Source organism: Narcine bancroftii, chromosome 1 (assembly GCF_036971445.1).
Source record: "Narcine bancroftii isolate sNarBan1 chromosome 1, sNarBan1.hap1, whole genome shotgun sequence".
NCBI lineage: Eukaryota > Metazoa > Chordata > Chondrichthyes > Torpediniformes > Narcinidae > Narcine > Narcine bancroftii.
The window spans coordinates 160,881,129-160,907,560 of NC_091469.1; the positions used below are offsets into that span (position 1 = coordinate 160,881,129).

General features: G+C 44.3%; 1 protein-coding gene across 8 annotated transcripts in view; it reads left to right on the forward strand.

Annotated features, from left to right (window-relative positions):
• Positions 1-268: 268 nt before the first annotated feature.
• The window catches only part of lifra (LIF receptor subunit alpha a), a 280,918-nt gene continuing 254,754 nt past the window's right edge, over positions 269-26,432 (forward strand). For 2 of the 8 annotated variants that reach the window (XM_069883753.1, XM_069883832.1), the window contains exon 1: positions 269-526. In XM_069883753.1, coding sequence (XP_069739854.1) covers positions 427-526 — 100 coding nt within the window. In that variant the 5' untranslated portion in view covers positions 269-426. Of the gene's footprint in view, positions 527-2,817; positions 2,893-26,432 lie in introns of those variants that run through there. The other 6 variants (XM_069883762.1, XM_069883804.1, XM_069883814.1 and 3 more) reach the window with 6 other exon arrangements.

A 26,432-nucleotide genomic window follows, 5' to 3' on the forward strand; every position in this document is an offset into this window, starting at 1 on the left:
CCTCCCCTCTCCCCTCTCCCCTCCCCTCCCTCTCTCTCTCCCCCTCTCTCTCTCCCCCTCTCCCCTCCCTCTCTCCCTCCCCTCCTCCCCCTGCCCCCCACCCCCTTCTCTCCCCTCCCTCTCTCTCTCTCTCCCCCCCCCTCTGTCTCTATCCCGAGCCAACGTGACGCCACCTCGCCGATGTCCTCCCGCGCTCCGCGCGCTTTCCCCGCGTGCCAACCCCCCCCCACCCCCGCGCGCGCCGACACGCCCATCACCTGCGCCTGCGCCGTCGCTCGGGGAGAAGAGCGAGCCCGGGTGTCCGTGACGTCGGCCGCGCGCGCTCTGTGCAGCGCCGGCCTGTCCACCTCGCGCCGCCGCCCGGACGGAAGCCCCTCCCGGCGGCTCCTCCCCCCACCCGCCGCCCCGCCCCCCGAATCGGGAGCGATGTCAGCCCGAGGGGGGGAACGGGCCAGGAACGCGCCGGCCTTCCAGCTGCCATCCGCCGGGGGCGACCACGACCACGGCCACGGAGCCCGGCCAGGCGGTGAGTTCCACAGGCCTCATCCGGCCCCCTCCCCCTCCCCCCCTCTCCCCCTCCCCCCCTCTCCCCCTCCCCCCCTCTCCCCTCCCCCCCTCTCCCCCTCCCCCCCTCTCCCCTCCCCCCCTCTCCCCCTCCCCCCCTCTCCCCCTCCCCCCCTCTCCCCCTCCCCCCCTCTCCCCTCCCCCCTCTCCCCCTCCCCCCCTCTCCCCCTCCCCCCCTCTCCCCCTCCCCCCCTCTCCCCCTCCCCCCCTCTCCCCCTCCCCCCTCTCTCCCCCTCCCCCCCTCTCCCCCTCCCCCCCTCTCCCCCTCCCCCCCTCTCCCCCTCCCCCCCTCTCCCCCTCCCCCCCTCTCCCCCTCCCCCCCTCTCCCCCTCCCCCCCTCTCCCCCTCCCCCCCTCTCCCCCTCCCCCCCTCTCCCCCTCCCCCCCTCTCCCCCTCCCCCCTCTCCCCCTCCCCCCCTCTCCCCTCCCCACCTCTCCCCCTCCCCCCCTCTCCCCCTCCCCCCTCTCCCCCTCCCCCCCTCTCCCCCTCCCCCCCTCTCCCCTCCCCTGGAGTGGGAGCCGGGCCTGGGGTCAGTGCTTCACGTATCCCAGCTCAGCCCATTGGTCCAACTCCTGTCTCCAGGTTATATGGGGGAGGGGGAGGGGGGAGGGGGGAGGGGGGGATCATCTCGGTCCGGGACCCTTCTCACAGTGTCTAGAACAGGGTTCAGGGTCTCTAACAGCACGTGGACAGTGTCCCTGCACCAAAACTCTGCACAGACAGAGAGAGAGAGGTGTATATGTGTGTGGGTGTGTGCACCTCCATATATGTGGATCCATATATATTTATATATGTGGTTATGTGATATATACAAAAGACTATGTATACATGCAACATATATATATATATAAAGCTATACAAGTGTGATGTATACAGTTTATATGTGTGATATATGTTATATGTTTGTGTGCATGTGTATACATCCATCTATCTGTTTGTGGCACAGTTGTCATAGCGATTAGTGCAATGACTTTACAGCAGGAGCGATTGGGACCAGACGGGGATTACCATCCTATGCTGTCTGTAAGAAGTTTGTACATTCTCCCTGTGTCTGCATGGGTTTTCCTGAGGGGCTCTGGTTTCTCCCCACCCTTCAAAAACCTACTGGGGGTTGTAGGTTTATTGGGTATAAATTGGGTGGCACAGATTGGTGGGGCCAAATTGGCCTGTTACCGTGCTGTATGTTTAAATTTAAAAAAATTAAAACTGTGTGTGTGTAAACTGAAAATATAAAACAGCATTTATAAATATATATAAAACATATACATAGAAAACTTTATAGAAAACAGCAGATATAAAAATGCATGTGTGTGTGTGTATTATGTAAAAAATATGGTACACCATACACAAATGTTCTGAGCCTTTGGTAGTCTGGTGGCTTGGTGGGGTGGGGGGGGACACGACTGTTGCCCAATCTGGATGTAAGGGCCTGAGTTCTGCAGTTCCTCCCACCAGATGGCAGAAGGGAGAACAGTTTCCGTGAGGGGTGTTTGGAGCCCTTCACAATGTTTATTGCCTTTCGCCTGCATCAAACGTTGGAGATGACCTCCACTGTAGGAAGAGAGCCCCAGTGATCTTTTCTGCTGACTTCACTATCCTCCGCAGGTGGTATAGCTTCCAAGCCAGGCGGTGATGCAGTTGCCCAGGATCCTCTCAATACATCCTCTGTAGAATGTAGTGAGGGTGGAGATGAACTTTCCTCAGCCTTCGCAGGAAATAGGTACTGCTCAGCTTTCTTGGCTATGATGCTGCTTTAAGGGACCACCAAGTACGATCCAAGGAACTTGATACTCTTGACAACCTCAACAGTGGAGCTGTCAATGGTCAGCAGAGCATGGTTCTCTTCCCTCTTTCTCTCTCTCTCCCCCTCTCTCTCTCTCTCTCTCTCTCTCTCTCTCTATTGATAGAGATACAAAAGCATATGTGTGTGTATATGCTGTTATTTTTAAATATATTATCTACATTTATAGTTATATGCTATTTCATACATGTGCTGATATATATATATATATATATAAATAAAACACCATAGGTGTTATATATCACACACACACACACACACACACACACACACACACACACACACACACACACACACACACACACACACACACACACACACTATTCGGGCCATGATGTCTATACTCTTCTGAAGCCGCCCCTATCTTATCTAAGCCTACCAGCCTTTCTTTCTGGTTCCTTCTCCTTATCTGACCTCTCCTTCAACTGAGCAGTCAACATCTCTCCATGAGAGTGAGTTCAATTTTCTTGGTGGAATGTGTTCCTTCGTGGTTCTCTGGGTGATTTCTTGCTGAACCGTCTTGTCTGGTAAGACACCCGCAACCATCAGGTTATTCCCCTCTCCCTCGTAACTGGAAATGCACCCTCTTTGTTGTACATTCTGTAAAATTCTGTGGTTTTTGTCTGTCCTCCTTCAGCTTTTCCTTTCAAGAGAAAATATTGGGTTGTGAAATCATGATTCTCATCAAAGAATCTTGAAGCTTCTTTGGGAAATTTGTGTTTCAGGATTTTCTGTTGCCGAGAGAGGTCGATTAGTGGACGTGCTGGATATACATAATATGCATCCCTTCCCATTCCAATCATCTTAACATGCATTCTTTTCTATTGATTGCTTCCACAGTACTTGTTATCTTTGCCTTATTATTTTACTCTTTACAGCGACCACTCAATTACTCAATGGTTCTTCCGACCATTCTTTGGTTAAGACATATTTCTTCTTCCCATTTGGATTATTTACCTTATAATTATTATTTCTTTAAGCATTCTACGATAACATCTCACCATCATTCCAAACAAGCCCATTTTTAAATATCTTCATGAAAGTTATGACTTTAAAAAAAATCAATTAAACAAATAACAGCAATCATGAGATATGTCCTAATCGTGTTCTGTCAGTTATGCTCCATCTTACTGCAGGTTTATTAGGTCACGGAATTGTACAACATGGTAAAAGACCTGCTCTGTGCTGGCCCTTAGAATCAGGTTTATTATCATAAACATGTGACACAAAATGTATTGCTTTTTGGGCAAATATATTGTGCAAAACGAGGTGTAAAATTACTGTTAATTACATAGGAACATAGGAAGTAGGAACAGGAGTCGTCCAAAAATGGCCCATCGAGCCTGCTCCGCCATTCAATACGATCATGGCTGATCTAGTTTATGACCTAACTCCATCTACCTGCCTTCTCCCCATATCCCCTAATTCCTCTATCATGTAAGTATTGTAAATACAATATTTTTTAAAAAAATAGAAAAAGTGAGGTCATGTCCATAAGTTCATTATCCATTCACAAATCTAATGTGGCGGAGGGGAAGAAGCAGTTTCTGTAACATTGAATGTGTGTCTTCAGGCTCCCGTACCTCCTTCCTGATGACAAAAGGACATGGCCTGGCTGGTGGGGGTCATTGATGATAGAAGCTACTTTCTTGAGACACCATCTATTAAAGATGTTCTTAATGGTGAAGACTAATGCCTATGATGGTGCTAGCTGGGTTTACAACCTTCTGTAGCCTGTTCCTATCCTGTGCACTTTAACCTCCATACTGGTCTGTGGTGCAACCAGTAGAATGTGAGAAATTTGCAAGAGTCTTGTGACATACTACATTTCCTCAAACTCCTCATGAAATATTGCCACTAGTGAGACTTCTTCGTGATTGCATTGGCATGATGGCCCCAGGATGGGTCTTCAGAGATGTTTCGACTCAAGAATTTGAAGTTTCTTGCCCTCTCCACTGCTGACCCCTTGATGAGGACTGGTTTGTGTTCTCCTGGCTTCCCCTTCCTGAAGTCCACAATCAGGTCCTTAGTTCTGCTGATGTTGAGTGCAAAGTTGTTGTTGTGACACTACTCAACTGATTATCCAACTGCACGAAAACCAACAAGGTCGGGTCAGATACAGCAATGAGCTCTCTGAACCCTTCTCCATTAACAATGGCGTGAAGCAAGGCTGTGTTCTCGCACCAACCCTCTTTTCAATCTTCTTCAGCATGATGCTGAACCAAGCCATGAAAGACCCCAACAATGAAGACGCTGTTTACATCCGGTACCGCACGGATGGCAGTCTCTTCAATCTGAGGCGCCTGCAAGCTCACACCAAGACACAAGAGAAACTTGTCCGTGAACTACTCTTTGCAGATGATGCCGCTTTAGTTGCCCATTCAGAGCCAGCTCTTCAGCGCTTGACGTCCTGCTTTGCGGAAACTGCCAAAATGTTTGGCCTGGAAGTCAGCCTGAAGAAAACTGAGGTCCTCCATCAGCCAGCTCCCCACCATGACTACCAGCCCCCCCACATCTCCATCGGGCACACAAAACTCAAAACGGTCAACCAGTTTACCTATCTCGGCTGCACCATTTCATCAGATGCAAGGATCGACAATGAGATAGACAACAGACTCGCCAAGGCAAATAGCGCCTTTGGAAAACTACACAAAAGAGTCTGGAAAAACAACCAACTGAAAAACCTCACAAAGATAAGCGTATTCAGAGCCGTTGTCATACCCACACTCCTGTTCGGCTCCGAATCATGGGTCATCTACCGGCACCACCTACGGCTCCTAGAACGCTTCCACCAGCGTTGTCTCTGCTCCATTCTCAACATCCTTCTTTCTCTTTGGCTTGGCTTCGCGGACGAAGATTTATGGAGGGGGTAAAAAGTCCACGTCAGCTGCAGGCTCGTTTGTGGCTGACAAGTCCGATGCGGGACAGGCAGACACGATTGCAGCGGTTGCAAGGGAAAATTGATTGGTTGGGGTTGGGTGTTGGGTTTTTCCTCCTTTGCCTTTTGTCAGTGAGGTGGGCTCTGCGGTCTTCTTCAAAGGAGGTTGCTGCCCGCCAAACTGTGAGGTGCCAAGATGCACGGTTTGAGGCGTTATCAGCCCACTGGCGGTGGTCAATGTGGCAGGCACCAAGAGATTTCTTTAGGCAGTCCTTGTACCTTTTCTTTGGTGCACCTCTGTCACGGTGGCCAGTGGAGAGCTCGCCATATAACACGATCTTGGGAAGGCGATGGTCCTCCATTCTGGAGACGTGACCCATCCAGCGCAGCTGGATCTTCAGCAGCGTGGACTCGATGCTGTCGACCTTTGCCATCTCGAGTACTTCAACGTTAGGGGTGTAAGCGCTCCAATGGATGTTGAGGATGGAGCGGAGACAACGCTGGTGGAAGCGTTCTAGGAGCCGGAGGTGATGCCGGTAGAGGACCCATGATTCGGAGCCGAACAGGAGTGTGGGTATGACAACAGCTCTGTATACGCTTATCTTTGTGAGGTTTTTCAGTTGGTTGTTTTTCCAGACTCTTTTGTCTGGAACATCCATTGGAGCGCTTACACCCCTAACGTCGAAGTACTCGAGATGGCAGAGGTCGACAGCATCGAGTCCACGCTGCTGAAGATCCAGCTGCGCTGGATGGGTCACGTCTCCAGAATGGAGGACCATCGCCTTCCCAAGATCGTGTTATATGGCGAGCTCTCCACTGGCCACCGTGACAGAGGTGCACCAAAGAAAAGGTACAAGGACTGCCTAAAGAAATCTCTTGGTGCCTGCCCCATTGACCACCGCCAGTGGGCTGATAACGCCTCAAACCGTGCATCTTGGCGCCTCACAGTTTGGCGGGCAGCAACCTCCTTTGAAGAAGACTGCAGAGCCCACCTCACTGACAAAAGGCAAAGGAGGAAAAACCCAACACCCAACCCCAACCAACCAATTTTCCCTTGCAACCGCTGCAATCGTGTCTGCCTGTCCCGCATCGGACTTGTCAGCCACAAACGAGCCTGCAGCTGACGTGGACTTTTTACCCCCTCCATAAATCTTCATCCGCGAAGCCAAGCCAAAGAGAAAAAGAGACTCAACTAGCTGATTTATATCACACCTGAACGCTTCCTCATTGCCATCTGTAATGCTGTCGACACTCGTGGTTTCATTGACAAATTTGTAGGTGGTATTTGAATTGTGCCAAGCCACACAGTATTGGGTTTAGAGAGAGAAGAGCAGTGAGCTAAGCATGTATCCTTGAAGTGTGCCTGTGTTGATTGTCATTGAGGAGGAGATGTTATTACTAATCCACTCAGACTATGGCCTTCTGATGGTCAAGGATTCAGTTGCATATACAGAATATCTATCTATACTTTGCTTGATTTCCATTCCACAATCTTCAGTGCCCTGGTGATTCAAGTGCTCTTCCAAATTTTTCTCAAAGATTGTGAGATGATTTGAATTAAAAGTTTCTTCAGATATCTTCTATCTTATCTTTAACCTATGTCCTTTGTTTCTAGAAATATATGCTGATGAAAGGTTTCTTCTTGTCTGCTATATGTGAATCATTATTTTCTGTACCCTGATAGGTATCCTGCACATTGTTCTCCAGGGAAAACAAGCCCAGCCTATCCAATATCATCTCATAGCTCTGCCACCTGAGATTGTAATTGCTCCATCTCTGGCCACATCTTTTTGAATCTCCTCTGCACCCTCTCCAGTGCAAACACTTTCTTCTTGTGAGGTGATGAACTAAACCCCTTACTTATGTTGTGAATTAACAGAAGTTTTTATCTGATTGCTCTTGAGCTCCAGTAAATTAACCAGTTTCTCTTTAATGTTAAATTTGATTGTGGCCAAGATATCAGGATTGAAATTCCATATCTGATGTATTATGTCCTGTTCTACTTGTGAAGTCCTTTGGGAACGCACAGAAAAGATTTACTTGAGTGATTCTAGAGATAGTTCTGGATACATCCAAGGGATGACTTCCTTGGATGAGATGGTGTGTGATAGAGGCATTTAAAATCATGTGGGATTTTGCAGGGCAGATTGAGATAAACTGTTCATATTAGCTTAAGAATCAAGAACTAAAGGACATAGAATAAAGGAGATTAACAAATGGACCACAAATGACAGGAGGAGAAAATTTCCTGCTCATCAACTGGTTAGAACCTGGAGGTCACGGCCAGGGCTGGAACAGAGGGGGCTTCAGACATAGCTGAACGTTCAAATGGGATTGGAAAAGTATACAACCATATAACAATTACGGCATACAAACACCAACTTTGCCCTTCTAGTTCATGCTGAACACTTACTCCCATCAAATTCCACTGACCTACACCAAATCCGTAACCCTCCATTCCTTTCCAGACCATATACATATTCATCTTCTCCTTAAATGCTAATATTCACTTTGTCTGGAAGCTTGTTCCACATACCCACCATTCTGAGTAAAGAAGTCCCACCTCATGTTTCTTTTAAACTTTTTCCCCCTAACTCTCAGTTCATCCTCTTGTTTGTATCTCCTCCTCTCCACATCAACACTATCTATAGCCTTAATAATTTTAAATAGCTTAATCAAATCCTCTCTCAACCTTCTACGCTTCAAAGAATAAAGACCTAACTTATCTAACTTTTCCCTATAACTTAGACCCTGTAACCCTGGCAACATTCTAGTAAATCTTCTCTGCACTTTCTCCAATTTGTTGATATCGTTCCTATTACTTTTTGGTGACCAAAACTGTACCCAATGCTCCAAGTTTGGCCTCACCAATTCCTTGCACAATTTTAGCATAAATCCTAGCTCAATGCTCTGATTTATAAAGGCCAACATGCCATAAGCTTTCTTCATCATCCTATCCACAGGTGACTTCTATTCCAAGATCCCTCTGTTCTATGTCACTCTTCAATACCCTACCATTCACAGTGTATATCCTATTTTGATTAGGCCTACCAAAATTTAACACTTCACACTTATCTGTATTAAACTCCATCTGCCATCTTACAGATCAGTCTTTTAACTGGCCTAAATCCCTCTGCAAGCTTTGAAACCCTTCACTATCCACAGCTCCACCAATTTTAGTATCATCTGCATACTTACTAATCCAGTGGTTTTCAACCTTTTTCTTTCCACCCACATACCACCTTAAGCAATCCTTACCAATCACAGAGCACCTATGGCATAGGGAATACTTAAAAGTGGTGTGTGAGTGGAAAGAAAAAGGTTGGGAACCACTGTACTAATCCAATTTACCACCCCATCATCCATTTCATTAATGTCTATGACAAATAGTAATGGACCCAATCGACCCTGAGGCACACCATTAGACACTGGCTTCCAATCTGACAAACAGTTATCTACCATTACTCTGGCATTTAACCTATGTTGAATCCATTTTACTACTGGAATGTTAATACCTAATGATTGAAATGTGTTCTTGTATTCCACTTGAGAAAATAACATAATTATGTAATAAATACCATTTTTTTCTTGAAAATATGGAGCCCATATTTACAATATGTTAGTTTGAAGGTGTGAGGGACTCTTGAAGTCCCATCCCACTGATAACCCTTAACTCCATTGTTTGTATTGAGAATAATAATTCCTTTTGGCATTCTCCGTTTCTTTTTTTCTATATTTAATTTAGGCTTGGTGGAGGGTGGGAGGTGCACATCACTGACGGCAGGCAAACCTGCTCCATGTGTTACGGTCACAGCAGCGGAGCAGGCACGTCAAGATGGCGTCGCCGGGGTCATCTTTTTACCTGGCGGGTTGGGTCCGCATGCACACAGGACAACTTCGAGATGTCGTTTCTGACGCGAGGGTGGGACTTACCCGTAGTGTTATAAGGCACAGCGCGGGAAGTTTCAATAAACAACTGGAGTGCAAACGAGCCCACCGACTATTGGTCTTGTCATTCCCGACTCCATTTAGCTGCCGCTACATTGGTGACCCCGACGGGTCCAGATGCCTCTGGATTCAACAGTATGGATGTTGCCGCAGTCAGTGCAATTGCCCTCAAACTCACGACTTTCTGGACGCTTCACCCACGCACTTGGTTTGGGCAGGCAGAGGCACAATTCTGGATAAGGCAGATTATCTCAGACTCCACCAAGAACTACCATATCGTCAGCTTCCTGGACCAAGAAACCACAGCTAGAGTGGACCACCTTAAACAGAACCCACCAGAGGAAGGTAAATACTCTGCATTCAGCACCTATGGGCTCTCCAGATGCCAGAGAGCAGCCAGGCTCATGCACCTGGATAGCCTAGGGGACAGAACGCCATCTGTCATGCTGGACGAAATGCTCATGCTGGAAGAAGGCCACAAGCCCTGCCTCATGTTTGAACAGGCATTCTTAGAACAGATGCCCAATGACATCCAGCTGCTGCTAGCGGATGCGGATTTCAGTGACCCCCGCAAGGTCGCAGTGAAGGTGAACATCCTCTGGCGCACTAAAAGGGAGAATGAATCTATTTTGAATCAGCTGACTCACCCCTGGACAGAGCAGTAGTCCAAACCCAAGCAAGCAGGGATTAACCATGCCCGTGTAAGCCAGCAGAGGGATCAGAGGTGCGGTGGTGTTTCTACCACCAGTACTGGGGAGTAGAAGCCCATAAATGCTAGCAGCCCTTCGTGTTTCCAGGAAATGCTCAGGCCAGCCACCACTAAATGGCTTCGGTGGCTGGCCATGTCAACAGCCTACTACGTGTAACAGACCTCAGGATGCCCTTTCCTTGTCAATGTGGGGGAAGAGCTCAGCTTCATTCCACTGATGCCCCTAGAGACCTGAATACGACCACATGGGCCCACCCTGCAGATGGCCAACAACACCACTGTAAAGACCTTTGGCATGCAGTGAATGCCGATATGCCTCGAGGATGAGACCTTCCGCTGGGATTTCACACTAGCCACAGTTGAGAAGCCACTCCTTGGTGCAGACTTCCTCCGAGCTCACAGCCTGCTTGTGGACCTCAAAGCTAAATGTCTAGTGCACTCCCAGACGATCCAGCTCGCTGCCACCAGCGCGTGGAGCCAGCAAATGGCCACAATCACCACCCCAACCGACAGGTACAGCCGTATTTTGACTGGGAATTCCTAGCCCTCTACCTCGCGGTCAGGCACTTCTGCTACATCCTCGAGGGAAGGCCTTTCACCGTATTTACTGACCACAAATCCCTCACCTATGCATTTTCAAAAGTGTTCAATCCCTGGTCAGCATGCCAGCAATGCTACTTGGCATACGTCTTGGAATTCACCACCAACATTCAACACCTCTTCAGCAAGGAGAATGTCATTTCAAGGCCGGCTATTCAATCGTTGGCACCAGACCTAGACTATTCCGACCTTGCATGGGCGCAAGAGGACGACGCAGAGACCAATTCTTTTCGCACAGCCATCATCGGCCTCGACTTCGAAGACGTCCCCCTGCCAGACTGCGGCTGCACCCTGCTCTGCAATGTGTCCACTGACCAGCCCCGACTAGACATTCCGGGTCAATGGAGACAACGGGTTTTCCACTCCATCAATGACCTCTCGCACCCGTCCATCAAGACCACAGCACACATGGTCGCTGCACGATTTGTATGTCATGACTTAAGGAAACAGGTCGCTGAGTGGGCCCACACTTGAACACATTGCCAGGCTTCCAAAGTCCACATACACAAAAGTTCCAGTCCAGTAGTTCGAACCACCAGCCGACGATTCGACCACATCCACGCTGCAACCTAACATTAATAATTTTCGTCATTTTTTTTACATAATTGCTTCTAGTCATTTTCATCGATTTGTCTATTTAAATCAACCTCCCGTCTTATTCTTGATTTATGAATTCCTAACTTGGGAGCAAATTTTTGAAGTAATCTATACATTTTTGAAATAAACTTATTAGCACCCCCTTTACTTATCAATATTTCTAATTCGTTTTTCCTAGGTAATATCAAATTATGACCTAACTTGTCAATCAAGAAAGCTCTAACCTGATATTAACAAAAGAGAGTATTATTTGTGACATTACATTTTTCTTTCATTCTTTGAAAAGTAATAAATTTACTAACTTCAGAACTATGCTCTACTTTCTTAACTCCAAATTTTAAAAAATTGATTATTCGTAATTTTTTATTCTGCTTGACTCTACTATTTCTACACTAACCTTCCTCAAGGTCCTAGGGAATATCTTGTCAGGATCTGAAGACTTATACACCTTTATTTTCCTTAAAAGCGCCAGAACTTCTTCTGTAAGCATCATTGTTTCCATAACTTCCCTACTTATTTCCATTACTTTACACAGATCGATATTCTTCTTAGTAAATGCTGAATTTAAAAAAACTGTTCAAAATTACCCTCCTCTCCTTTGGCTCCATCCATAGCCATCCACTCTCATCCTCTAGGGCAGGGGTGTCAAACTCAAATTCACAGAGGGCCAAAATTAAAAACTTGGACTAAGTTGTGGGCCAAACTAACTATTTATTGAAAATTTTCAACAACATCTGCATGTTTTCTCTTCTTTCAACATATGTAATGTTAAACTTTTTCTTATTAAAATAAATGTTTAATAATAGTTTTGGTTAAACTCTTTCCAGAAAAAGCATTAACAAATGAGAAATAAAATATTCAATAAATAATATTTCTCTCTAGCCTTTAAGCTCCTTTTAAATGTATTTTTTTTCACAAGCCAACAAGTCAAAAAATAACAACTTGCTTCAATGAAAATCCAATCTTCCAATGATGAACAGTCCAAAGTAAACCAAAGAAAATATGAATCCAAGCTTCACTTGCTCCACTATGATTTACTCTGATGCACCTGGGTCTAAACCAGATACTTGGCATCTCTTCTTAGATGCAAGTTCATCAAACTCTGGGGTCAGAGTTTGCCTCCCACCTGTCTTGAAAGGTCCTGTTTTCTGTCTTTCGTTTGGCCATTTTTCGTAAGGGATTTATTACGTGTGAGTTTGGCGACAGGTCGCAGATGTTAATGAAAGTAAAGAGAGGAGGTGGGGGCAATTAGCGGGCTGACGGGCCGGCGCCAATGCATTTGCAAAGCATTCTGGGATTTGTAGTATTAGCTGTGCATGCGCTATACTGGCGCGGCGGCCAGCGGGCCAACTCTAATACATATTTGATATGATCTTGCGGGCCAAATATAATTATATCATGGGCCAAATTTGGCCCACGGGCCTGAGTTTGACATGTGTGCTCTAGGAGACCAATTTTATCCCTCACTGTTCTTTTGCTCCTAATATATTTGGATAAGTCAAGTTTAGTTTATTGTCATCTGATTGTATAAATACAAGCCCAATGAAACAGGTTTCTTTGTTCCTCAGTGCAGAAATGCACAGATATACAGCCAGATATAACACACCGATAGATAAACAGCACATGCCGGTCAAGTATTCATCTGTACAAATAAATATATTTTGTTTCATGAATATGAAGGTCTCTGATGGGTTAATGTGAGCAGTTCCTTTGGTCATTCAGCATTCTCACTGCTTGTAAGAAGAAGCTATTCTTCAGCCTGGTGGCGCCGGCTCTGATCCTCCTTTATCTCTTTCCCATCAGGAGCAGCTGATAGATGCCGTGTGCAGGGTGGAAGGGGTCCTCAACGATTCTGTGTGTCCTCTTCAGACAACGATCCCGGTAGATGAAGTCGATGGGTTTTTTGTGAGGGGGTGGGAGGGAGACTCCAGTGATTCACTCTGGTGATCTTGTGGATTGACCTCCCATTTCTCTGCAGCATCTGTCCCGCACTGTGATGCTCTTAAGAGAGCTCCTATTGAAGGTTGACATGGTGCCAGTAACCTTGGCTGCTTAAGTCTTCTCAAGATGTGCAGTCATTGTTGCACTTTCTTAATGAGTGAGAAGATGTCGAGTGTCCACAATAGGTCACTAGTTAAGTTATCTCCAAGGAACCTGGTGCTCTCCACTCTCTCCACCACAGAGTTGTTGATGTGTATTGCAGGGTGGTCCTCTTGAAGTCCACGATCATTTCCTCCATCTTGTCCACGTTGAGTCTCAGGTTGTTCCTCTCACATCATTTCACAATATTTTCCATCTCTTTGTGGTGCGACTCATCGTTGTCGATGAGGCCAACTATTGTTGTTATTTGCAAACTTAATGACGCAATTGGAGCTGGATCTAGTGATGCATTCGTGGTTCAATAGTGCGAACAGGAACTGGCTGAGCAGAAAACCCTGAGGTGCGCCAATGCTCAGTGTGATGGTGCTTGACGTCTGCTACCGACCCAGACAGACTGTGGTCTCTCCATTAGGAAGTCCAGGATCCATTTACTAAGAGGGGTGTCCAGTGAAGACAACTTTTCCACCAGCCTGAGGGAAACGATCAGATTAAATGCCGAGCTGAATAAGCAGTTCTTAGGAAAAAATATCTTGAATGACCTGACCTGGGACAAACACGTAGTCAAGGAAATGTACCAATGTCTTAGAAAGAAATTTGTCTTGTCCCTCAACAATTTTGACAAGCACATTTTCAAAAGCAGGTGCTCTCATGTTGCTTTTGCTTGGTGCTAATTGACGAAGTACTCGAGATGGCAGAGGTCGACAGCATAGAGTCCACGCTGCTGAAGATCCAGCTGCGCTGGATGGGTCACGTCTCCAGAATGGAGGACCATCGCCTTCCCAAGATCGTGTTATATGGCGAGCTCTCCACTGGCCACCGTGACAGAGGTGCACCAAAGAAAAGGTACAAGGACTGCCTAAAGAAGTCTCTTGGTGCCTGCCACATTGACCACCGCCAGTGGGCTGATATCGCCTCAAACCGTGCATCTTGGCGCCTCACAGTTCGGCGGGCAGCAACGTCCTTTGAAGAAGACCGCAGAGCCCACCTCACTGACAAAAGACAAAGGAGGAAAAACCCAACACCCAACCCCAACCAACCAATTTTCCCCTGCAAACGCTGCAACCGTGTCTGCCTGTCCCGCATTGGACTTGTCAGCCACAAACGAGCCTGCAGCTGACGTGGACATTTACCCCCTCCATAAATCTTCGTCCGCGAAGCCAAGCCAAAGAAGAAAAAGAATTGACCTATTTATTCATTGTAATCCCATACTCTGTAAATTGTGCTCTTTACATGGCTGTATGAATGTTAGAGTAACTTGTTTGCAGAAGAACACTGCTCATCATATTAAGTATTTTGTCATAAATAAACTGACAATTAATTCCATTAAAGTGGAGACACCAGTAGATAAGGTGGTGAAGAAGGCTTTTGACATGCTTGACGTCATTTGTTAGGATACTGAGTGTGGAAGCAGAGAAGTTGTTACATCTGTGTAAGACATTGGTGAGGCCACATTGTGTGCAGTTCTGGTCACATATTAGCCTGAAGCAATATGGAAAAGATTCGTGAGGATGTTACTGATATTCTAAGGTCTCTTTTTTTTTAAATACTCACTAATACCTGCCATTCAATTTATGTTCTGCCCTGGATTGGTTCCCCAGATGAAGCACAGTTAGCAGGTTGAATCCGGTGCGATCTGGAAGGAATTTGTATGTTCTCCCTTGTCTCTGTGTGGGTTTCCTCAGGTGCTCAGATTTCCTCCCACCTTTCATAAGGTACAGAGATTGTAGGTTAATTGGGATATTTGGGCAGCATGGGCTTGTGGGCCAGAAGGGCCTGTTACTCTGTATGTCTTAAAACAAAAAGTAATATGCAAAACAAGAGTCTATAAATGAGTCAGAGTTTTGTTTCAAAGTCTGATGGTGGAGGGGTTGCAACCGCTCCTGAACCGTGTGATTTGAGTCTTGCAGCACTTACTCCTCTTTCCTGAAGGCAGCAGTGAGAACCGATCATGTCCAAGGTGGTATTGATGCTTCCTGCTGTTCGATGTAGATTTTCTCAATGGTGGGGAGGGTTTTACAGGGTTTTCCACTCAGAGGTACTTGCGCCTCCATAAACGTAGCATTTCCAATGATAGAAAAAAACTGTAAAAATGTACTAAAATTTGGTGATATGGGAAATCTACTTAGATTGAACTCATCCTCATCTGAAGTGCAAGAAAGTTGATTCCAATGGAATCATATTCTAGTGTGAGCTCTGTGGATTTCTTCACCAATTGGTGTGGTAGGAATTTGAGCATTAACTGCCCAGAATTTTTTTGACCATTAATTTATGAAACTGTTGAATTATATACATTAATTTCAGAAGTTTTGGTATGTACCCTTGGAGCTTGAGATTCACTACTGGAGCCTTTTCTTCTTTGGCTTGGCTTCGCGGACGAAGATTTATGGAGGGGTAATGTCCACGTCAGCTGCAGGCTCGTTGGTGGCTGACAAGTCCGATGCGGGACAGGCAGGCGCGGTTGCAGGGGAAAATTGGTTGGTTGGGTGTTGGGTTTTTCCTCCTTTGTCTTTTGTCAGTGAGGTGGGCTCTGCGGTCTTCTTCAAAGGAGGTTGCTGCCCGCCGAACTGTGAGGCGCCAAGATGCACGGTTTGAGGCGATATCAGCCCACTGGCGGTGGTCAATGTGGCAGGCACCAAGAGATTTCTTTAGGCCTAAAAATCTGATAATTGGTGAAAACAAAATTTGTATTTCAACAGAACCTTTGATTGGAAGCATCTTGTAAAATACAATTCAAGTATGGTCATTTATAAAACAATTTACACACCTCTAACATCTATAAATAATATAATAAACAGCCAATAATGTTTACTTTGATAGATTATTGCTCAATTAGTCTTGGGTATTGGAACTGATCAATTAAAGTGTAGCCTAGATTAAGGAGTCAAAATTGTTGAAGCTCTCAATGTATGAAGACAGTACCATATATATATTTACATATATAGAATTTTTTCATTGTGTGTCTGAGCTTTTGGCCTTTGTGGTCACATACAAGCAGAAAATGATGGAAATACTCTGATTGCAGGAAGCATTGGTAGGGGAAAATTCAGGTTAATTTTAATCAGATTTCCAGCATCTTCAGTTTCTTGCTGCTTGCAAATTGTTGTGTTTTCCTACATTACAATGACGACTGAATTTATTTTCAAATTAAATTATAGAATGGTGAAGTGGCCAAGCCAGAAAATAGCTGTAAACGAGGTTCAGATAGCGGCTCAAAGTATAAACTGCAAGAAAAGAAAGAAAGAAAATTGCTCTTACCCCGTATTTGATGGTATTCAAACCCGCACCCCCCCTCCCCCCACCATTTCAATAGAGAATATTAAGAATATTTTTTGATGTATTTATGGCAAAGCATTATTGAAATTTATAGCTACAGCAGAAAAAAAAACTTGGACAAAACGTGCAACTAGGACAACAGGAAAAATCTTTTTATAATGATGGTGCTTTTCACCAAATATCACCAAATTGTTTTCTGCTATAGCTAAGCTGCTTTTGTTGTTTCTTGTAAATTAAACAAACGGCCGCTGTCAGTCCCCACACTGATCCCACTGCCCCGCTCTCTCCTGACGGCCTGGGAGAGTCTCCTGACAGTCTGCCAACGGACCCCTGCTCCCCCCCAACAGCCTACCACCAGCTCCCAGTGATAGATGGCGATAATCCTAGTGAGCCACTCGGTGACGATGATCACCCTCGGCATTACTCACCATTATCACCTTAATTTCAGCTTTATATATATAAGACCCGGGGGATATTTTTGATCCGTTTTTGAGGAAAAAATGTGGGTTTTGTATGCCATCAAATACGGTTGTGTGGCATCTTTTATGATGCCTTTCAAGGCATTCAGAACAGTTTTAGAGCTAGTAATGCATTTTTGACAAAATGTAATGCAGGCAATTTGCTTGCAGAGACTTGCTCAGAAAGATTTAGGTCATATTATTTGGTGAAAGGAATTGTGTTCTGATCGAAAGCTCAGTTGGCATCATTATATAATCAGGTTGTATGCTCAAGGTTAGATTAAAAAAAAATTAAATAAAACAGTTGCTTGTGGGATGTGGGTCGCAAAGGAAATCAACTCAATGCTTCGAGGAGTGAATTGATGAAAGGTTATTGAATGTAAAAATGCATTGAAGATACCCAAGAACGCTTCTATACCTTCTGCCTGAAAGATGTTGGCTGCCTTGTTGAGGAAGGATCCCATAGAGATGCCCATGAAGGACTTTGCTAAGTTTGCCACTTTCTGTAGCATTTTGCATTCCTGGGTGCTCAAGTTACCAAACAAGGCCATGATGCAACCACTCAATATACTTTCACAGTATACCTGATGCCAAAGCTCAGCATTAGAAACACCTTCACAGTTGACTTAATGTGTTGGCTCCAGGCGATTGTGAACATGAAGGTGCTAACCTCCCTGATCTCCTGTTAATGAAGACAGGCATGTGGTCCTTTGGCCACCCATTTCTGAAGTCCACAACAAGCTCTTTGGTGTTGATGTTGAGAGCAAGATTGTTCTGGCACTACTCAACTAACTTCGTAATCTCCATTCTACATTTGGAATTATTTCCCATTATTTAGCCAACAACAGTGGTGTTTTCAGTGAATTTATAGATTTTGTTGGAGCCAACCTTGGTGTCAGTGAAAAGGAGGTGGAGTTGCCGTGGTCCCAGATTCCTAAAGTTGATGATTTGTTTTGCTGGTATGATGGTGTTAAGCACCAAGCTGTAATCAATGAACAACAGCCTGATCAGCAGAATAGAGGGTCAGCGAGATGGTATCTGCTGTTGATAAATGAAATTAATCACTGGGACCTCCTTCCCTCCCATTGATGTGATCTACTGGGATCGGTCTTCCCCCAAATTTATCTCCCTCCCTACTCATTTTGAAGCATCAACATCTCAGCAGCAAGTCCTGCCCTCACAACACATGTCTCTGTAACCGCATCGTAGTCTCATGTGAATACTTCTTGAATTAAACACTCTTCCATCCTCCCCCTTCCTCCCTCCTATCCTCTGCCCCTCCCCGATCTCCCCACCATTTTATTCAGGCCTCTGCCCTTTTTTTCTCTTGTACCTGATGAAGGTCCCAGGCCAGGAAAATTGGTTACCCTTTCCTTCCTATGGCTGCTGCGAGATCTAGTGAATTTCCCGAGCACATTTCAACTTGTCCAGCTGACTGTATTTGTACCAATCCACTCTCTATCTTTACTCGTAGTGTCTGGGCTCATTGCATTCACCTTTTCACCAAATGTTCCATCTTGTGATGTAACACCCTGATTTCCATTCTTTTGCCTACGTTATGATTCAATCATTGAACGAACTATTCATTCTGATACAGCAATAAACATGTTACAAGGTATGGAAAGGTTTGGATGGATTCAGTGAATATCTGATGTACAGGGTGCAGGCTGGAATGTTGACCATTTCAACCCATGGATGCTGAATTCCTCCAACAATTCTTTGTTCATTAGGCAGCCTCTCCCTTGCCTTTATGATTGAAAGTAGTGGAAATGCATATTATAGTGAGTGGTTTATGGACATTGTCTTAACCTGACAATTAAATTACATCCATTTACTCCTTGGAATCAATTTAGTAAATTGCATTAAATAATTTGTATTTTGGTACCATTAAAATAAAAATTGTCTTGATAGTTGGAAATAGAACTGAAATTGCATTATCACTTTACCATAATACTATCATGTAATTTAATGGAAATTACCACAAGGACATTAGTGAAGTGTTCTAAAGCAAGGTTGCAGAGAAATTAAATATTTTCAAGACACATTTATAGTTTTGAGTCAGCTTCTGTTGCAGCATCAATAGTGCAAACATTTATATGAACCACCTTACAAAATAAATAAAGGAAACAGTGCAAGAAAAAATCAGTCAGGCTGTGTCTTTGGATCATTGATCATTCAGGAATCTGATGGCAGCAGGGAAGAAGCTGTCCTTGTGCTGCTGGGTGTTTGTCTTCAGGTTCTTGTACGTTTTTCCCGATGGTAGCAGAGTGAAGAGGGCATGGCCTTGGTGACGGGGGTCCTTGAGGATGCAGGCTGCTTTCTTAAGATACCACATCTTGTAGATGTCCTCAATGGAGTTGTCTGATGCCCAGGATGGCACAATCCTCTGGAGATTTTTCTTGTCCTGAGCATTGGCCCCTCCATGCCAGGCAGTGATGCAAACAGCCAGAATGCTCTCCACGATACACATGTAGAAGTTTTTGAGTCTTCGGTGACTTAACAAATCTCTTCAAACAGTATAGTTGCTGGCGAGCCTTCTTTGTGATTGCTTTGACCTGGAAGTTCCAGGACAGATCCTTAGTGATGTTGACACCTAGGAATTTGAAGTTCTTGGCCCTCATTGAGGACTTCCTCATCCATCTTTACTGCTCTCTACAAGATTAGAATTGCATTTTTATGGTACTTATGGCATTCACTCTTGAACGCAGATTAGATAGTGAAGGATTTCAGCATGGAACACATCCTGTTTAAATTTTCCAGTTGAAACTATGTGGTGGAAATACTAACAGGAAACGTAACAGAACCTTTTCTTCCTATTCCATAACTCAGAGATTCAAGACACCTCAACTGCAAACTGGCTGCAGATTGAGTAAGAAAGCATTTGGGATCAAACGGGGACCTTACTGGTTAAATGATACTCATCTATTTAGTCATTCTGAGAGTTAAGGCAGAATAATCAACTTGGTTTGGTTCAATTTCTTGTTTGATTAATTGCCTTCCTTATAATTATGCGTTTACATATATAAGTGAATTGAAAGAACTTGTTTTCCTGCAATATTTTTTGCAACCCAAATGTGTGTGATCAAATCAGGTTTGGTGGGTTAAAAGAAAAAATAGTCCAGACACCAGCTAAACAAACTATTTCCCCCTTTATTGCAGTCAGGGATATAGTAACAGGGAATTCATTTACACTCTGTGCTCCCAGGATTTCATCTGAATGTGACTTGTAAAACGCGAGGGGACAAAACCTTGGATCGGGTTTACGCAAATGTGGCTGACGCATACAGAACCACTACCTCCTTCACTTGGGTCAGTCTGACCATCTTTCACTGTTTGTGATTCCCAAGTACAGATTGGTCATTAAATGGATCAAACCAGTCATCAAGACTGTTAAGATCTGGTGGGGGGGGAGGGGCTGACATTTTCAAAATACTGACTGGAGTGTGTTTGCTGAACGTGTCACAGTAGATTCTCAGATTGATATTGATGTATACACCAACTTTATTATTGAGTATATAAATAGGTGTGTGGATGGAATAACATCACAGAAGAAAATTAAAATATTTTTGAACCAGAAACCATGGATGAACAGTGAGGTTCAACATTTGATTAAAGACAGAGACTCATCTCAGCCTTTAGATCTGGAGACCAAAAGATATATGATTTGTCCTGGTCCAACTGAAAGAGGGGAATCTCTCTGGCTAAACATTTATACAAACAAGATTGAGGAGCACTTGTACAGCGCATGTGACAGGGTATACAGGTTATCACAGATTATAAATCATTTGGTATAGCACCTGTTTCTAGCTTAAAATTCTCCGAGGAGCTTGATTATTTTTATGCTTGTTTCAATTGAGAAAATAAAGATGTCCCTTTTATTGAATGAAGTACCTATTTCATTTTCTATTATGGATGTATGGGCCATCCTTAGTAGGGTGAATGTGCAGAAGGCAGCTGGACTGGATGGCATTCCTGATTGAGTGCTTCGAGCTTGCACCGATCAGTTTGGTGCTTCGAGCTTGCACCGATCAGTTTGGTGCTTCGAGCTTGCACCGATCAGTTTGGTGCTTCGAGCTTGCACCGATCAGTTTGGTGCTTCGAGCTTGCACCGATCAGTTTGGTGCTTCGAGCTTGCACCGATCAGTTTGGTGCTTCGAGCTTGCACCGATCAGTTTGGTGCTTCGAGCTTGCACCGATCAGTTTGGTGCTTCGAGCTTGCACCGATCAGTTTGGTGCTTCGAGCTTGCACCGATCAGTTTGGTGCTTCGAGCTTGCACCGATCAGTTTGGTGCTTCGAGCTTGCACCGATCAGTTTGGTGCTTCGAGCTTGCACCGATCAGTTTGGTGCTTCGAGCTTGCACCGATCAGTTTGGTGCTTCGAGCTTGCACCGATCAGTTTGGTGCTTCGAGCTTGCACCGATCAGTTTGGTGCTTCGAGCTTGCACCGATCAGTTTGGTGCTTCGAGCTTGCACCGATCAGTTTGGTGCTTCGAGCTTGCACCGATCAGTTTGGTGCTTCGAGCTTGCACCGATCAGTTTGGTGCTTCGAGCTTGCACCGATCAGTTTGGTGCTTCGAGCTTGCACCGATCAGTTTGGTGCTTCGAGCTTGCACCGATCAGTTTGGTGCTTCGAGCTTGCACCGATCAGTTTGGTTAGGAGAAAAAGGGAGGTGTACAAGAGGTATAAAGAGCAGGGAGCTGAGAAGTTGAAGGAAGACTACAAGGAGTGTAGAAGGAATCTTAAGAAAGAAATTAGAAAGGCCAAAAAAAGGCATGAAGAGGCTTTGGCTGACAGAGTAGAAATAAATCCAAAGGGTTTCTATAAGTACATTAAAAGTAAAAGATTAGTGAGAGATAAAATTGGACCCCTTGTAGATAGCGAGGGTAGGCTGAGTGAGAAGTCTGAGGAAATGGGGGAAATTTTGAATGATTTCTTTGCCTCGGTATTCACTAGGGAAAAAAAGTTGAACCAGTTGAAGTAAAGAAAAATAGTGGGGAGGTCATGAAGCATATAAGGATAACTGAGGAGGTAGTGATGGCTGTGTTAAAAAAGATAAAGGTGGATAAATCTCCCGGACCGGACAAAATATTCCCTAGGACACTCAGGGAGGCTAGTGGACAGTTAGTGGGGCCATTAACAGAGATATTTAGGATGTCACTGGCCACAGGGGTGGTACCAAAGGATTGGAGGGTGCGCATGTAGTTCCTCTGTTTAAGAAAGGGTCCAAATGCAAACCTGGGAATTATAGGCCTGTAAGTCTGATCCGAGAATAGTCTGTTTTGCTGCCATGGAATAACTATTTTAAGTACCGCTGGGTACTTTAGCATAAATTTATATCCTTTTTTCCATAGGATCGCTTTTGCTGTATTAAACTCCTTTCTCTTCTTCAGGAGTTCAAAACTTGTGTCTGGAGAGAAAAAATTTTTTTGACCTTTGTATTCCAATGGCTTTTTGTCTTCTCTTATTTTCTTCATTGCTTTCTCCTATATATTTTCTCTCGTATATCTTAGGAATTTTACTAAAATGGATCTTGGTTTTTGCTGCGGTTGTGGTTTCGGGGCTAGTGTTCTATGTGCCCTCTCTATTTCCATTTCTTCCTGTAATTCTGGTCTTCCTAGGACCCTGGGGATCCAATCTTTTATAAATTCTCTCATATTCTTGCCTTCTTCATCTTCCTTAATGCCCACTATCTTTATATTATTTCTTCTGTTATAATTTTCCATTATATCTATCTTCTGAGCTAACAGCTCTTGTGTCTCATTAACTTTTTTATTAGATTCTTCTAATTTCTTTTTTAAGTCCTCTACTTCCATTTCTACGGCTGTTTCTCGTTCTTCCACATTGTCCACTCTTTTTCCTATCTCTGACATGACCATCTCTATTCTATTCATTTTTTCTTCTGCACTTTTAATTCTTTTTATTTCACTAAATTCTTATAATTGCCATTCTTTTACTGATTCCATATATTCTTTAAAAAAAAATGTATCCATTGTCTTGCCTTTCCCTTCTTCCATTTCTCTATGTTCTTCTTCCTCTGGGTTGGTCATCTGTTGTTTCCTTGTTTTCTTTTTACTCTCTTCTTTCTTGTTCTCTTTATTTTCTATGTTCTCTTCCTGTTGCTGTGTTGCAGCTGTCATTCTCAGCTGTGGAGATCGACTCCTCAGCTGGTCCCCCCCCCCGTCAGTGTTTTTTATTTCATGCGCGGTTGCGCACTTTTATTTGGCTCCGCGAGCCATTTTTGTAGTCCCGAGCTCGGGACTTCCACTGACCTTAGGGAGCGGGCTTCTCTCTCTGCGGCGGGCCTCCTCGGACAGGTAAGGCCTTCACCTTCTTCCGACGTTCTTTCTTCTTCTCTTATTCCCATTGCTTTCGACTTTTCTTTCTTCGCTGCCATTTTCTTCCCACCTTTACTTTCACTTTGTTTTAATTTTTATGTTTGTGCCTTTATGTTTTGTGTGTTTTTTTTAAAAACTTTTCCATCACGTGACTCCCCCCAATATCACCTTGAACCCTGGAATGCCCCAGGGTTGCGTGCTGAGCCCCCTTTTGTATTTCATCTTTACCTCCGACTGCGTTCTTATGTACAACTCAAGCTTATCTATAAAGTTTGCAGATGACACCATGGCTTGATCACAGGGGGCGATGAAACGGCCTGTAGGGGTGAGGTTCAGTACCAAGCCTTGTGGTGGGCTGAAAACAATTTGTTACTCAATATCCAGAGGACAAAAGAGATCATTGTGAACTTTAGACTTAGCAGGAAGCCAAACACACTCCTGATTTACATCAATGGAGCTTCAAATTTCTGGGGGTCCATATATTTGATGATCACATTTGGGCTTTGACTTCATCAATGTTGATCAAAAAGGCATAACAATGTTTTTATTTTTTGAGATGTATGAGGATGTTATACCTCAGCCCCAGAAATGATCGACTCTTTCTATAACTGTATATACTTCTATCAGGTCATCCCTCAGCCTCTGCTCCAGAGAAAATAGTTTGAGTTGGCCATTCTCTCCCAGCTGTAGTCTGAAGATGCTGGTATCTGGAGCTAATGCTTTCTCATCCAGGTTCCTGATCAACCTCCTCTACATCTTGGAGGCCTTCATTTACTTCTTGTAACATGGCAAACATTACAGTGTTCTTTATATAGTCCTAAGCTCGATTCAAAGTTCCGAGGTGTGCAAATAAAGGACGACCCACAGCACCTCCTCATGAATTAGGAAGGTGCAGTAGTGCCTACATTTACTAACAAGGTGGAGGAGGGCAAGGCTACAGCTTCCATCTTGTCCGGCAGCATCATTGCATGGTATGGTAGCTACAGAGCATTCGGCCAGAAGCCAATACAGAGGATCATTAAATTAGCTGAGAAGATCAGTGGGGAGTCCCATTCCTCTATTGATGATATTCACCAAGAGCATTGCTTAAATAGGGCTTAAAGAATTGTTGAGGACCCTTTCCACCCAGCGCATAGTACCTATGACCCACAACCATCGAGAAGGGGATACAGGAGTATCAAATGCAGGACTGCCAGGCTGGGAAATAGCTTCTTCCCACAAGCTGTTAGAGTGATGAACAGTGTCCTCTAATCGATTAAATCATCCCAAAATATTTAACTATAGTTATTTAAATTTGTATCTTTATACATGTGTGGCCTGTAATCAGGAAAAACACTATTTTGTTGGGTTGTTTATGTACAGTCAGATGATAATAAACGAACTTGAAGACTGAAGTATTATTTAAAATAATTTGCCTTCTCCATGCTGCAGGAAAAGAGTCTCCACAGAAATCAATAGGAAGCACCTGTATCTGTAAGTTCTAGATAGACAATTGGCCTTAGGAAGTTGGGCATTTTGCTGAGCTTCGTCAGTTTTCTTTCGAGTGACTGGAAGATTTCACTAGTTAATTGTCTTCGGTGCTGCTGAGTGAGGTCAGAAGCTTGTAGTGTAGGGGAAAGTATGTTGACTGGCTGCATCACGGTCTGCTACGGAGGCACCAATACGTCTGGGCATAAAGCCTCTGCATAAGGTAATGGACACAGCCCAGAACATCATGGGCAAAACTTTCCCCAGCATTGAGCAAATCAACATGGAATGATGCCATTGGAGAGCAGCAGCAATTATAGAGGATCTTCACCCCTAGAATATGCTCTTTTCTCTCAGCTGCCATCAGGAAAGAGGTGTCGGTACCACAAGACTTGCACCATCAGGTTCAGGAACAGCTGCTATCCCTCCACCATCAGACTTCTCAACACCAAACTCGATCGGGGACTCCTTTAAGGACTCTTACTGTGTACAATATTTGTTACTGAATATTTATTTATTTCTATATTACACAGTCACTTTGTTTACATTTCTCTCTTTTCTCCACATATCTCTTCTTAAGTACAATTTTTTTTGTATGACTAGTAAATAGAAATACTGAATGGCTCGCAGGTAAAAGAATCTCAGGGTTGTATGTGATGTTGTGTATGTATTCTTGATAATAAACCTGAATTTTGAAACTTGCAAGGGAACATCGTGGGTGCATCTCCATATATATCCTGCTGCCCTGGGCAGTGGTGTGCTTTCCAACAAGTGAAATGTTGAGAGTGATGTTTATTATTTGAAATTAAGTTGATTGCAACTTAGCCAGATTGCATGTAACATATACAGAGCAGAAACAGGCATAACACATCTATCCTGACCAGGGTGGTTATTTAGGACAATTGTATTGGTCTAAGCCTTTCCTACCCATGAACATGGAGAAACTCAGCAGTTCAGTGTTCTTTATATAGCAAAGATAAACTGACTTTTTAAATATAGTTCTTTGGTTTTTTTTTAACTCCTTTGCCAATGTGTTCCATTCATCCACCATCCTTGCACCTTAGTCCCCTTTAAATCTTTGCCCTTTTACCTTGATCTGAAGCCCTCCAGTGCAGACTAACCACATGGGGAAAAAGACCAGCTACACTGATATGTCTCCTATAATTTTATAAACCTCTATAATGTCATCCCTCAGCTTTCTTTGCTCTTGGGAAAAAAGTCTATCCCAATCTCTCCTCACAAATCAAGCCTGCTAGTCCCGGCAACATGTCTGTGAACCTTTTCTGCTTAACTCTTTTGCTTTGTTATGAGCCCAAAGGACCCCAAAACCCAGCAGCAATAGACATTCATCAAGTCAAGTAGTTACTTCAACAAAAATTGTTTTTAATTATCTTTAAACGTGAAAACATACTCAAACTTTAACTTAACTAACCTTAATCCCCTTCTAATTCTAAGTGCATGTGTATGTAATGTGTGTGTAAATTTAAGAAAACTTTTTTGGTTCACAGTTCAATCTCACTTCTCATTCTTCCAAGTTCACTGGTTGCAGGTAATTCTTATACTGTGCACAGAATTTAACATGTAGAAAGTTCACCAGGCTTTGGTGCTCGAAAGGTTTACCGCTCAGAAAGGTTCTCGTAGGGTTTGCAGAGAGATTTGTTGTTCCAGGATTTCCACAACTGAGGTCCCACCATTAGTCAC